General features: G+C 41.8%; 4 protein-coding genes across 4 annotated transcripts; 2 read left to right on the forward strand and 2 right to left on the reverse strand.

Annotated features, from left to right (window-relative positions):
• The first annotated feature begins 2150 nt into the window (after positions 1–2150).
• LOC117584125 (endonuclease G, mitochondrial) lies at positions 2151–3275 on the forward strand. Its single transcript, XM_034272880.1, has one exon. The coding sequence runs from the start codon at positions 2228–2230 to the stop codon at positions 3155–3157; it is 930 nt and encodes a 309-aa protein (XP_034128771.1). The 5' UTR covers positions 2151–2227; the 3' UTR covers positions 3158–3275.
• On the reverse strand, positions 3175–5645 carry LOC117584115 (T-complex protein 1 subunit epsilon). Its single transcript, XM_034272869.1, has 3 exons — positions 5437–5645; positions 3997–4978; positions 3175–3933 (listed from the first exon to the last, which is right to left on the reverse strand). Exons 1-3 carry the CDS (start codon positions 5542–5544, stop codon positions 3395–3397), a joined length of 1629 nt encoding a protein of 542 aa, XP_034128760.1. The 5' UTR covers positions 5545–5645; the 3' UTR covers positions 3175–3394.
• A 4370-nt stretch (positions 5646–10015) lies between these two features.
• LOC117592528 (ornithine decarboxylase antizyme) lies at positions 10016–13546 on the forward strand. Its single transcript, XM_034286390.1, is given in 4 exon segments — positions 10016–10302; positions 12353–12506; positions 12508–12559; positions 12624–13546. Coding segments are annotated over 4 exon segments (759 nt in total). The 5' UTR covers positions 10016–10276; the 3' UTR covers positions 13151–13546.
• On the reverse strand, positions 11187–11935 carry LOC117592536 (small nuclear ribonucleoprotein Sm D3). Its single transcript, XM_034286405.1, has 2 exons — positions 11467–11935; positions 11187–11403 (listed from the first exon to the last, which is right to left on the reverse strand). The coding sequence occupies exons 1-2, from the start codon at positions 11783–11785 to the stop codon at positions 11270–11272; spliced, it is 453 nt and encodes a 150-aa protein (XP_034142296.1). The 5' UTR covers positions 11786–11935; the 3' UTR covers positions 11187–11269.
• Positions 13547–14126: the final 580 nt, after the last annotated feature.

Below are 14126 nucleotides of genomic sequence, written 5' to 3' on the forward strand. Positions count from 1 at the left end.
AATACCTATGAGTACTCATCCTTAGGCTCTTTCGCTTTAAAAGCACTCACCCTTACACAGCAGTACATCGAAGAAAGCCCTTTCACCGAGGTTTTACTGTATCGGTAGGAACGAGAAGGGGTGAAAATGAGGACGTACAAAAAACCAATCGCGCACCTTTTGACCTCTCGCTCTTAATACCCACTGCACAAGCACAATTAACTCATGATTTCCACTAACTTAACAATATTGGCGACCGAAAATTGTATCAGTATTAATTAAATGATTAGAAATAGAGTCCTTTTATAAGATCTTTTTTTAAATTATTTAATGCAGAATTTTGCATTTATTGCGTTAGAATGAGACGAAATAAAACGAGAAGGGACGTGTGGGGCGCTTCTTACGCGTCACCACTTTTATACCCGGCACTCAGTACTACTTCTGCACCTTAGCGGTGTTTTGTCAAATTTAACATTTTTTCTTCATCTGTCATCTACATCTACAACACTTCTCACGCCAACACACTCTTTAAACTCGCCACCCTCCCCTAGAGCCACACACTGCAGACTCGCGGCAGACGCAGTGGCCGCACACAGCAGAAGCAGAGTGTGAATGAGAGAATGTGAAAAAATGGGACGGGGTGGGTTTAGCCACTGCAAATTAATTTCTTCGTTGTGGCTATAATAATGATCCAATCGGATCTGATAGATATGGTCATTCCCTACAGAATCGAGTTTTTAGTCTTATTTTATCTTCAAAATTGTAGATTTGGGAGGTTTTCTCGCTTTTGCGGGGCGGAAGGGGGCGTGGCTCATTTTTGAAAGTCACTTGTAACAGTGTGAGCATACAGAATAATAATCTGGATGCATAATTTGGTGGCTCTAGCTTTTATAGTCTCTGAGTACTAGGCGCTCATCAGGACGGACAGACGGACAGACGGAGGGACAGACAGACATGGCTCAATCGACTCGGGTATTGATGCTGATCAAGAATATATATACTTTATGGGAAAAGTTTCCTTCTGTGCCTTACATACATTCACTTTGTGCACAAATACAATATACCCTATTTATTCTTCGAGTACCGGGTATAATGAACACTTGACACGGCCCAAAATCCACATTGTAGGCATACAAAAGGCCTATCCTCTTCAAGACCTCTGGTACTGAAATATCTCCCACAATAACCGCAGTGCCCTGGGCACTTATGCGCTAAGAAAAACCCTGTCGCTTCTTTAAATCCAGGTGCCCATTGGAAATGTTTCTGCACTGCGATGATGATCGGGACTCTGCTGCCGTGGCCGATGCCTGTGTTTTGGTATTGTTGTTTGAAGATGAATCCCGGATTATTCTATCGAGCGGCCGACCCCGGTGCAGACGGACATAAGTTGGGCCTTCGGTTAAATTGTGCCATGGTGCAGAACCTCCTGCTGGGCCCCCCATTATGGTGTCCCAAGAACTCCATTGTCGATCGACAATTGCTAACAATTATCAGTCAGGTTATCAGGTATTCGGGGCTCTGGAGAAACCAGTGCCTGTTTCGTAGATTTTCAAAGACTTGAAATTGTCACAAAAACGTATCTATTAAAATGACCTCCATAATCTGAAGTCTCTCTGGCGAAGACCTTCTGGTGTTCTGGGAAAACGCTGCTGTGATTTTTGATGCAAAACTACACAACCTTCCCACTTTCTAGCAATCAGCACAAGGTATGAAAGGCGCTAGCAATAGCCGAGCGGCCAATAAATTCCCCGTCCTGTATATCCTTTTCCATTTGAGTAAGAGATTTTTAGATAATCTCTAAGAGACAATCAGGGATTCAGGAAATGTTCAAAATTGTGGATATGAGAGATTTTCGACCTTTGTAGTGCGCTGGCGTGGTGAAATTTTGAAATATACAGGATATCTGAAGGCAAAACTCGGTGGCCGACAAACAAGATGGACAGACAGATATGGCTGTATCGAAAAAGTTTTGGCAGTATCGGAAAAGTTTCCTTCTGTGCGTTACAAACATTTACTTTTTGAGTACCGGGTATAACAAATACTCTAGTACTTTACAATATTTTTACATTTGTGTGAACAAAAATTTCTCGCCAGGTGTCTCTGTCGCTAATGACATAAAAATGTAGCTAATATGTAGCAAATGTGTAAAGACTGCGTAGTACGAATTTAATTGTGCAATAGCAGAAACGTGTGATAAATCCGTTTTGATATTATCGGAATCGTTGCTTTTATATATTAAAACTAAAATATGAGCGGACTTGGAGTGCGCAATTTATTAGCTCTCAGTGCGACAGCCATTGGAGCGTTTTACCTAGGCTCACACACAAAACGTGAACGTCTCCAGCAGAGCAGTAGTCATGTTATTCGGCACTTTCCTGGACTGCCGACATTCGGAACAGTTTCAGCTGCAAGTCTGGTGCCCGCCGCCAATAGTGCTAACCTGACTGCAACGCCGTCGCGTGTTTCGCAGATCATGAAGTATGGTTTTCCTGGGTTAGACCACGTGCGCTCCCATTCAGACTATGTACTCTCCTACGACCGTCGCAATCGAATTCCCCACTGGGTGTTTGAGCATCTCACAGCGGAGTCAGTGGCAAGAAACGATGCCGTGGATCGTTCGAAATGCGACTTCAAGCCAGACGAGAGCATACATCCCTTCTTCCGATCACAGAACACAGACTACAGGAAGTCGGGCTTTGATCGCGGACACATGGCTGCAGCCGGTAACCATCGACTTCACCAGAAGCACTGCGAGGAAACCTTTTATCTGTCCAACATGGCGCCCCAGGTGGGCCAGGGGTTCAACCGCGACGCGTGGAACTCTCTCGAAATGCACGTGCGGAAACTAACCAAGAGCTATACAAATGTGTATGTCTGCACGGGACCGCTGTACCTCCCCCACAAGGAGGATAACGGCAAAATGTATGTCAAGTACGAAGTCATCGGATCCAATACAGTTGCCGTTCCCACTCACTTCTACAAGGTTATTGTGGGAGAGGCTACTGACCATAAACTACACATGGAGGCATATGTTATGCCGAACAAGGTAATTAGCAACGATACGCCGCTGAATGTGTTCCAAGTACAACCAGAGACGATTGAGCGGGCGGCCGGCCTGCTGTTCTTTGATCAGATCAACAGAAATCAGCTCACCAGCATCAACGGCAATAAAATTTGAGTTTCAGCCAAGTTTAGTTGAATTTTAGTGTATTTGTGTACCAAGTGTACCTTTATAGAATTTTTGTTCTTTTCCAAAGAATTTAGTTGATTAATAAATTTAAACAATTAATACAGATAAAAATAAGTAGATGAGGCGATTCAACTGAAGCGAAGGGGATGGATGTGTGAAGAATCTGTCTGGGGGCTGGCTGATTGGTGCGTGTGACCGTTATTATGAAGGCACTCATAAGATTCTCTACATGCTGCCATCGTTCTTGGATCTCACGTCATCGATCTTGAGTATCATCTTGACGAGCTGGGTGGATAACAGGATCTGCTGCTTCTTCGAGTTCAACGACTCCACAACATTGTGGCTCTTCATGTCCGAATCCCCGGTCAGCATGCAGTCAACACCCAAGCTAGGTTTCTTCTCGGCGACCTGACTGGCCTTCAACTCAGAGAGCGTTTCAATGGGATGCAGGCCACTGTTCTCGGCCAGGGCCAGTGGAATGCTCTCCAAGGCAACGGAGAAGGCGCGGAATGCGTACTGCTCCAAGGTAGACAGCTGGTCGGCCTCCTTGGCTACAGCCAGGGAGCAACTGATCTCTGCGGCTCCACCACCGTACACAATACGCGAGTCCTTGACTAACGACCGCACCACGCAGATGGCATCGTGAATAGAGCGCTTGGCTTCGGCGATGATCATTGCGTTGCCTCCACGCAGGAAGATTGTGACTGCCTTCGAATTTTTGCACTCTTCAATTACAAGCATTTTGTCCTTGGACGTGCCGAAAGCTGAAAGTGAAGACAAGAATCAATTTCTGTGCTTCGAGGCATGCGCAAAACATGAACACTCACCCATCTCACGTACGAGACCCGCAGATCCGAGCTTCTCGGGAGTCAGCTCCTCAAAACGAGGCACAATGCGACCACCAGTGGCAATGGCGATGAGCTCTATCTCAGGACCACCCACCCAGCGAACTGCGGGTAGTTCCTGCTGCAGCAGCAGATGGTTGGCTTCGTCGTCGAAGCCCCACTGACAAATAGCCAGAGTGGCGCCAGCGTCCTTAACTTGCTTTACCATCTGTGTAAACTTCTCCTGCTCGTACTCGCGCAGCGCCCTGTAGTCTTCGGCAGAAGTGACGTCCAGCTTATGCTTGGTCTTGGGCTTGGGGGGCTCAAATGGGCAGGTGAGGATGGCCAGCTTAACATTTCTCAACTCCTTGGGCATCTGCGAGTGGCTAAGAGTCTTGTCCACAATGACGCCCTTCACCAGCATCGAGTCCTCCATGCGACCTCCAACTTTAGTCTCGATCTTGATGAGCTCAAAATTGACATCCTTCTTTTCAATGTCAGCCACATTGAGGACGGCGTCGACTGCCATCTCCGCCATTTGGCGATGGCATTTGTTTACAATCTTGCTTCCTAGCGTGGTCATAGCAATCTGAATGAGCGGCTCCTTATTGTTCGGATCCACGGGAAAGGGTTCAGCAATTGCGTCGAGCTGCTTGATGGCGCACTGGGCAGCCAGCTCAAAGCCATCCGCAATGCGAATGGGATGAATGCCACGGTCGATCAGGCCCTCTGCCTGCTCCAGCAGTGCACCGGCCAATACAACAACGCCAGTGGTTCCGTCGCCAATTTCATCGTCCTGCGACTGCGACAGCTGCACCATTAGCTTGGCAATCTCGTGCTCCACCTCCATCAACTTCATAATGGTGGCGCCGTCATTTGTGACAGTCACATCGCCATCAGAGCTGACCATGATCTTATCCAGACCCTTTGGGCCCAGGGATGTCTTCACAGTCGAGGCGATCTGACGCGCCGCCATAATATGCGTCTGCAAAGAACATTAAAACCCAGTACAAAATTTTAATATCGTATTTTTCACCAACTGTGTAGTTTTCATTGTGCGCGTGACTCAGTCGCAGCGCCGCGGCGTTCTGAGGGCGAACATCTGTGCGGAATTTTAACCTCAAAACTTGCAGCATGAGTCAGTTTAATGTATTTTTCTTCTCAATAACATAGTTGAAGGACAACGTCCCCAACATTCTGTTTCACTCCAACAGCAATAAATATTAGCCTTTTGACGTAGTCCTCGCATTTCGCATGCCTCGCATAAATATGCCGGCTGGTATGAACATCTGGAACATTCTGCAGACGGTGCGTCATTGATGCGGGAGCCAATGCAACAACAGTTCACTGAGGAAACGCCCTTTGACGGCGTTTTCTTGTGATTCAATAATTTTAAGGGAAGATTTCTCCATTTGTGTGTAAGGAATGATAGTTTTCATTTACCTTTATGGCATCTGTTCCTGTGATGCGCTTCTGGCTCTCCTGGTCGCGTAATATAATGAAAGGTCGACCATATTCGTCAAACGCGAACGTACCAGGAAAGGCGTTCATGCTTTATAAGTTTTAAGAATTGCGGATTTCAACGTATTTTCGAGATTAAATTTTCCGTAAAATCCTATTTTTCGCCTTTACTTTTTACTAGGGTTGTCAAATATATATCAATATATCGATATTTTTTTAAAATAAAAATATATTTATCCCGTGATTTTTCCCCCCAAAATATTGATATATTTATAATTTGATATAAATTTGACAACCCTAACTGCTACTGAGTTGTGTTCAAATTGAGCCCCAAATATTAGGTGTATCTTGCTCTCTTTGGTAAAAAAGGACGAACTTTTCAAAGCTCCCACCTTTTTCGCACCTGTTGCGGATAAAATTCATATAAAATTGTCGATATTTGAAACCTTATCTCGAAAAATATGGGGCATGACTTTACTTTCAACCAATTAAAAATTTTTGATGTCCTGGCATTTTGTTTGCAGTCTCTGCGCAAAAGCCACATGTAGGCATACGTATGGCTTTTCAATAAGATTGCAAGCCTTATTGTGTCGTATGATGTTGCTGCGGAGTTTGCCGCAATGTCCGCAGTGTCGTGCTGCGACGCATAGACGAATCCTGGCGCATCTTCGAATACCTGAGCTCGTTTGAACTCTTTTGAGTTCAAAATGTTCACTAACTTTGTTTTTCAAAGAAATCAATCAAACAAAGCAAAATTTTCAAAATTCCATCACGGGAGACGAAAAGGGGTAGTTTTTGCATACCTGGAAGGCATTTTTCGTGACGTGTTTACCTGTTGTCGACACCTTATTTTTGACAAAACCCTTCCCCATGTGAAGGGAATTAAGGGAATCAAATAAAAATGTAAAACTAAATATAAAATAAAATATATTAATAGTTGACTATAGACAATATATGGTTTATGGTATTTATTTCTTTAAGTATTTTAAATTGAGAATTCACTGCTAATTATGGAATATGGAATAAGAATATATATAAATTAAATACTAATTATTATAATACATATTTTATAAATTATAATATAATAGAATTTCTCATCTCATCTAATATTTCTATGATATCGGTTGACATACATGTGTCTCTACATGCTTCATACACTTACATACTGTATACAAAGTTTCCTTGCATCCAGAAGGGGTGATTTGAATGTTTGAATTTGTAAAATATTACGTCACAAGGTATACAAACCAATAACAATTGGTATTTAAAATACGTCAAATTGATTCTTCAAACGGATTAAATTATTGGTTACGTGTTAAAAGTCCTTTCAAGCTAGTAATATCAAATAGAACATCAAAATCCAGGAAAATATTATAAGATTCACTGCTTTGCACGACGTGATATATTTTGCTATCACTGAAAAAATATCGATATATTTGATATTATTTTGGTTGTAAATATTTGATACAACTCAATTCCAATCGCATCGGAAGTAAATAACTCCCATAAAGAAAACAGAAACCTTACATATGTCTTAAACATCTTTAATCCTTATTTAAATTTTATCACTTTCTCACAAAAACCACCACTGCTGCATACATTGCAATCATCTATTTTTTTAGAAAACTCTGAGAAAAAATTATTTTGCAGACGTCTTTTCAGTTGGCTTTCTTGGTATACGGTGTCCGTGTTAAGTCGAGAAAAACCATGTTTCATGAGCTAAACGAATAGGGACGTGTGAGACGCTTCATACATACACTTGTATCAGTGTGATATCACAGCAATCTTGGAGCAAAATTCAGTGGCTTTAGCTCTTATAGTCTCTGAGCCCGACTGCCAGACGGACAGACAGACATGGACATATCCACTCGGCTATTGATGCTTATCAATACTACTAACAACAGATTATATATTCTTAATGAGGACGGAAACATTTCTTTCTGAGCCCTCGTTTGAGCACAAATACAAAATACCCTATATATTTATTTAGATCCAAAAAATATCGCAAAAACATATTAATATATTGATATTTTGGGTGAAAAAATCACGGTATAAATATATTTTTATTTTACAAAAATATCGATATATTGATATTTTGATATTTTTTCCCAAGTGTTTTGTGGACATCAAGGCAGGTGCTACGTTTTCGTAGGGGCAGTTTTCTTCCAACCTGAACAGCGAATTTCTGCGTATAAAACTTTCAGTTTTGTATAATTTCAATCATTCTTTGTGCGTTAAGTTGCAACCATTAAGTGTTAAAATGCCATCAAGTATGAATAATAAACTGTAAGTAATGGTTCCAAGGTTCCATACAAAAGAAAGTGTGCAAAATCGATTTTGTAGTGTAAACGAAAGATAATGTAAAACAGTGAACCACGACACGACCCCTTTCCAATTGGTGGCATGTAGTTATGGTTGTAGTGGTTTGTAGTGAAGTAGGCTGTAACTTGCTAACAAAAGTACGGTTTGGTGTTGGTTTTTTCTTACCCACACTCACCTAGCCTAACCCATGTGTTAGTATTTTTTTAAGTATATGTGACGAACACACGCAATAACAAAATGAGAAGAACAGTGGAGGAAATGAGTAGAGAAATCTGCCAATCTTGTGTGAAAATAAATTGATTTTAGCATATATCGTAAGTAAAGTAAAAAAATGGTTTCGAACAAATGCTTTGAACAATATTATGAGTTATTTTGTTTTCCATTCGTAGCAGCCATCTTGTGGAGCTGCCACCCTGTTCACAGCGACGGTCTGTGTCAGAGCTGATGACTGTTTTTGAAATAAAAATTAAATTAATTCGACCTCTTCTAATATCTAAAAGATCTAATCTCGTTTCCAACATTATATAACAATTACTTTAGCAGTCATTTCTTGCCTAACAATATGGCAACTCCGTTCACATGTTCCAATTGGCGAAAACACACATTCGTATGTATGGATACATATGTATGGATGCACGTTTATCTATCTGTATATATGCGTCGTTTTTCTTTGTTTACCCGCGGGTTTTACCCGCGTCCCTACCAATTGGAATCGATTTACGAACAAAAGTAAACATGAAAGTCTCCTGAGTTTACAGTTACATGCATACTGTTAGGTATATGTACACGCATACATGAATATGAAGATGATTTAAGGAACCTTAAACCGTTATTTAATCACCCCATTCTCTGAGAATTTAGTTTCTCCTCTTTTGCACTAAAGCATGTCACAAAAATCACACACATGTACCTTTTATGTACGTATGAATGTATGTATGTACATATACCATGAATAAGGGAAAATTCCATTCGACTTGCACTTACTACGTATGCAAGCGACACATGACAGCCGAATGAACACGAGCAGTCAAACAACAAACAAAGCTCTCCCGGTAATAGGTCACCGCTAGCCAGCCCCGGCCCAGTGTGTTCGCTTCTGGAAGCATCTAGAAGGTTCTAGATTCTAGAATACAGATATTTCGTTGAGGGCATCCGGGGTGGGATTTCGACTTACCGCCACCATAGCCAAGCGTCTCCGCTTACACTTTTTAATCTTATCATAAGAGCAACATTTAATCGTTCTTCTTATCGCTCCTTTTGTTCTGGCCCTGCAATAAGTTATCGTTCTTGTATGCTTTGTGACACTGCCTTTGTGTTAAATCTCCACGGTTTGTTTGCGTATATAATCTTTTTTACTGCGTCTTAAAAATGTTTGCACTCGGTGCTGAAACACCCAATCTGAGCACTGATCCTTAAATATTTGCATTTGCTGACGCTGTCACGTCGCCCGTCCCCGTGTGTTTGACAATGTTACACAAGCGATCCAATTACGTGTGCACAGATAGCCCTCGGCTATCTAGAGATCTAATCTGCACTGGATGCTAAAATGTTTTTGTCTACAGGGACAAACAACTACGCTATTCACCTGTATATCAAATTTGTCTGCCGTATTCAACTACTTGGCCACGTGATTGCCGCTATAAAGTTGGTTTAAAAAATACCATGCTTTACATATGTATGTACAATCCAGACAGTGAGACCCGTTATCATTTGGAAACTTGTTTATGGAAACTAAATTTCGATTGGGTTGGCATTGTTTTCCGTATTTATTGTTCGCAGATTATTTTTATTGATTTGCGTGAAACGTCGTACACGTGCTGCCAAAAAAAAACACAGACAGCATTTAGGTTAAATAAATCTTGATCATGAGCAAATATATTATTTCTTTAATAGGCTTTTCCGAAATCTAAGAATATTCAGCCCGATTTATCGCCACGAGAAGGGCCTCCATTTGGCGGCGTTTAGCCATGCAAACTTACTTAGAATTGCAAATTTACATATGTATGTATGTATTTTCACCTTATTTATTTGCTATTTCGGGAAGGTACGCTGTCTGACCTTGGGACAGAGGCCTTTAGTAAGACTGAAGAAAGTTATTCTTTTAGGATACATATGTATGTCAGTCTAAGTGTTCGAGCTTCTATTTCAAATAGAATGCTTTTCTTTCGTACTTATACCTATTCATAGACAGCAGCCCATTTATCTGATAAATGATGCCGCCATAGCGTGTATGTCGTCAGTTGCCAGCCAACGCTCAACGCTGCGCCACGGGCAAACGGGAAACAATTCAGCTTTAGGCAAGAGAAAAACTCAAACGGAGGTAGAAAACAAAATCCGATCCGGATAAGATCTTTCGATGTAAACCCCAGTCCTCAATAAGAAACACCAGCAACTATTCTGTGATAAGCAAAGTTAAGTGGGAGACAACTGAAGCTGTGATAAACTCCCGGACAACTAACTACTCCTATAGTGCCCAGCCACATATGTGACATCGATCAACATGCAGCCAGTGCAACAGATGCAGTGGTACGTCGTCACACTACCTACATACATATGTACATATGTCTATATAGATAACATTTAATAGCAATACATTAAAATCCCATATCATTCCATCTATTCGATGAAGATGCATCCAATAGGGTGTTAGTCGGGTGACGTACTAAGCAGGCCCGCTCTTGTGTGGGGGCCTACGATTGAGATTGTGCTGGGAGCTTTCACTCTGACTGGCTCTCAATTTAAAATGCCTTGCCAAGTGCGCAGTTTGCTTATTTAATTGGTTGTCGGCATGTGCATGGATGAGAAAAACAAAATACTTTGCATATTTCGTCGTCTGCCCGGTCAGCCGGCAAGCAATAATACATTCATAGGTGGTGTGTTTGTATGTGTCGTCCTCTTCCTTTATTGTTTGACTAACACTCGGGAGGAACACAGAACACAAATGCGAATAAGTGAATAAAGAGAGCTGTCCGTCGACAGTCCACATGCCAATTTAATACTGTCATGGAATTGCTCTCTTTGTATAATATTCGAGGTTGCGCAGAACTAACCGAATGTGATCCACTAACAATTGTAGATCTGTCTCTTGTCTGTCGTCCGCTCCCCTCCCCTGAAAAATACTCGACGAATAGTGAAATAAAGAGAGCTATCCGTCGACAGTCAAGTTAAGCCGATTGTAATACTGTCATGGAATTGCTCTCTTTGTATAATATTCGAAAAGCGCCGACAAATGTGCATAGTTTAATAACTTGTACTTCGTGCAAACGGTGGTGGCTGGTTCTCGTTAACTTCTTTTTTTGCAGGCTAAAATATTACATGTTTCTATATTAAAATTTTCTGTTTGTATGCATATAATTGCTTTTAATCTTCTTGATTTACCAAGTACACACTTTACAATTGTGTTGCCTTTCAACAATTTCGTCCCGCCCGCTAATAAAAGAACGCCCTAGCTTAAATATTAAAAAGAATGCTCAGCTCAAATCCTTGAGCATCCTTACAAACCGCCGCGTCCACGTCCGCCAGTTGGTCCGCCTTGCCAAGCTCCGCGTCCGCCACCGCCTGGGGCACCAGGAGGGCCCCCGCTACCTCGTCCTCCGCCTGGAGGGCCGCCTCTGCCACGACCACGAGCTGGAAATCGCCCAAACGTTAATATGGAAGCTGCATGACGCGCCCAAAGCGAAGATTACTCACCCTGTGCACGCAGAATGGCCGCCTTTCCGCGGCCGGCCGTCCCTCCCAGGCCCTTCCCCGTCTGTTTCTTGAACATCGGTGCGTTCTTCAACATGTCCGGAAGGATCAGAAAACGGATTTTCGAGCCGCGTATGTAGACATTCTCCAAATTGCCCGTGCGTCCGTCCCGGTAGGTGACTGTAATCTGTGTCATTTGACAATTCATGTTGTCTTCGGCTTCGATGAGTTTGCCTCGGTACACTTCGCCGGTAATGGTTTCGCAAGTGATTATGTGGCCTTCAGCCTCGTGTAAAACCTTAATGGGTACTCCGATCGACATTATTGCGTTACCTTAAAATGTTTTCCGCACGTTTTAAGCTCTTAATTATTGATTTTCTGCAGTTCGACGCCGCTCAAATATTTTTACGAATTTTCTTTGCTCAAGCGTTTACGAGAAGTGTGTGTGTATGTGTCTGCCGCGGTTTTGACAGCTGCCTACCGCCATGTTGTACGCGTGAGCGCAGGGCTGTATTTTTGCCTCACGACACTCACGTCCCTATCGATATATTTTATCGTTAGTCAGCCCTCAATTTAGATAAGGGAGCCCGCGGATCTAATCGTTGAAAAATAAACACGTATGAATGTGCATGTACTTATACTTTTGTCATCATTAAAGCGTATTCCATTAATTGCTTATATATTGCTGATAAGAGTACCGTCGTTGTGGCTGTTAGTTTGCCCTCAGTTATTGCGCCGTTAAGCAGTTTTTCTCGCCACCAATTAACTCCAAGATGTTTTGGTAAATTTTGATTCTACAAAATCGAGGAAGGCACAGCTCTCAACTCCGTTGAGCATTGAGGTTCAACCGACTTTTTTTTTAAATTTTGTTTGCTCTTTTCGTCCACAGCGACCCAATGTTTAGTAGTATTGTTAGAAGAGATTTTAATGATAGTGGAATTGCCGATGGCAAGTTCCGCACCATTTCGACTTCGTCTTGCGCTACGAACATGTCGAATGAGTCCTACCGCATCTCTCTCGGCGTAGGGCCTCTGTGGTGGTCCTGATGTCCCTGTCCACCACAGAACAGATCACGATAGGGCATCGCTCTTAACGGGTAAGCACTGCTAATGGATAATGATTTTGTGTTCGTTAGCTAGACTTTTTCGTTTATTTCACAGGCTACAGCCGTAAGTCTTCGGTCGACTCGGCTGGTGGCAGCTTGTACGAGGCCAGTTCCCGGTCTTCATCGCCCTCCTCTTCGTCAGAATGCTCTGATTCGGAGTCGCACAACGATATCCATTCGTTGTGCTCGGACGATGATTGCCAGGAGGTGCTGCGCCAGATCTTGCAACATGACCAGCCGGTGCAGATTTCCATCAAGCTGCATGTGACCGAAGACCAGTATACGAATTGGATATCGATTTTGAACCCAGTAAACAACATTCTATATGTCGCCTTCCCCAAGGATCTACCGCCAGCTGGCTCCAAGGAGACCTTCCTCTCCTTGCTAGAGTTTGCCGAGGATAAGCTTGAGGTGGACGGCATTGTAATGGCCATGCGCAAAGACCATCCGGAGCGCACACGTTTAATTGAGGCGTTTTTGTTTATGGGTTTTGAGCCAATGTCTAGAAAGGCACCACAGGCCCCACCATCGGCCATTAATGACAAAGATAACTACTATTTTCTCTACACCATCGAGGGGTAGGTCTACGGCGCGAGAAACGATTTCCGAAGCAAAGCATAACCTTTATATTATTACAACACCAATTTATCCACAAACTGCAATATAAGTGGCAGCATCTGCAGATATTACACCACGCCACCCCACCCAGCATCATACATACCACCTGACATATTGTTTCCAATGTGTTCAACTCAATGAAAGCAAATTATTTTTTTTAAACCTTGGTGTATATGTTATCGAAAATCGTTTTTTAACACGTTTTTAGAGCGGCCCGGACCTAATTATTGTGGTAGTCGTTTTATAATTCCCACTACTAATCTATTTTCCAACGCCACGTTAAGAGCAAGCTTAAATTGTCCTAAACTATTACATACAACTATAACCAAAATATAAAACCCATAAAAATGTAAAAAAAAATGTTAAAAACAAAAAAATATTACAAAAAAATTCACAATTTATTAATCATAAGTTTAATTTGTAAATTAACCAATATTTTTGGATTTATGTTTTTTCGCCTATTCTTTGTATTCATTTTTTTTTCAATCAGTTTATTTCAATTATATTTAACCACATGGGAATGAATCATAATGGTAATCCCAATTTTTTGTATACTATCAATTATTTTATTTATATTTTTATTAACATTTTGTACGCCTATTTGTTTGCGAAGAAAAGAGAAACAGTTCTGCAAGGAAACATGCAAAGGGAAACACACATATTCATGTATAAGGTAGTGCACCTACGCCAGTAATACATACTATATATGCAGATACAATATTAATAAAACTATAAATCAATAGATTCAACAACAATAATCTATCAAATGTGTGTACTTCCTTTATTCGCGCGTTTATATAATTATTGTAAAAGATTTGCAGGCTTGGGCGCAAGGGGAAAATATTATATATTATTCTTAAGTGGAACATGCCAGAGCCTCATGATTATGGTTTACCGCAGACAACTGACTGTCTGGTATTACCCCTCTTTTATACCCTGT

This window comes from Drosophila guanche, unplaced genomic scaffold (assembly GCF_900245975.1).
Source record: "Drosophila guanche unplaced genomic scaffold, DGUA_6, whole genome shotgun sequence".
NCBI lineage: Eukaryota > Metazoa > Arthropoda > Insecta > Diptera > Drosophilidae > Drosophila > Drosophila guanche.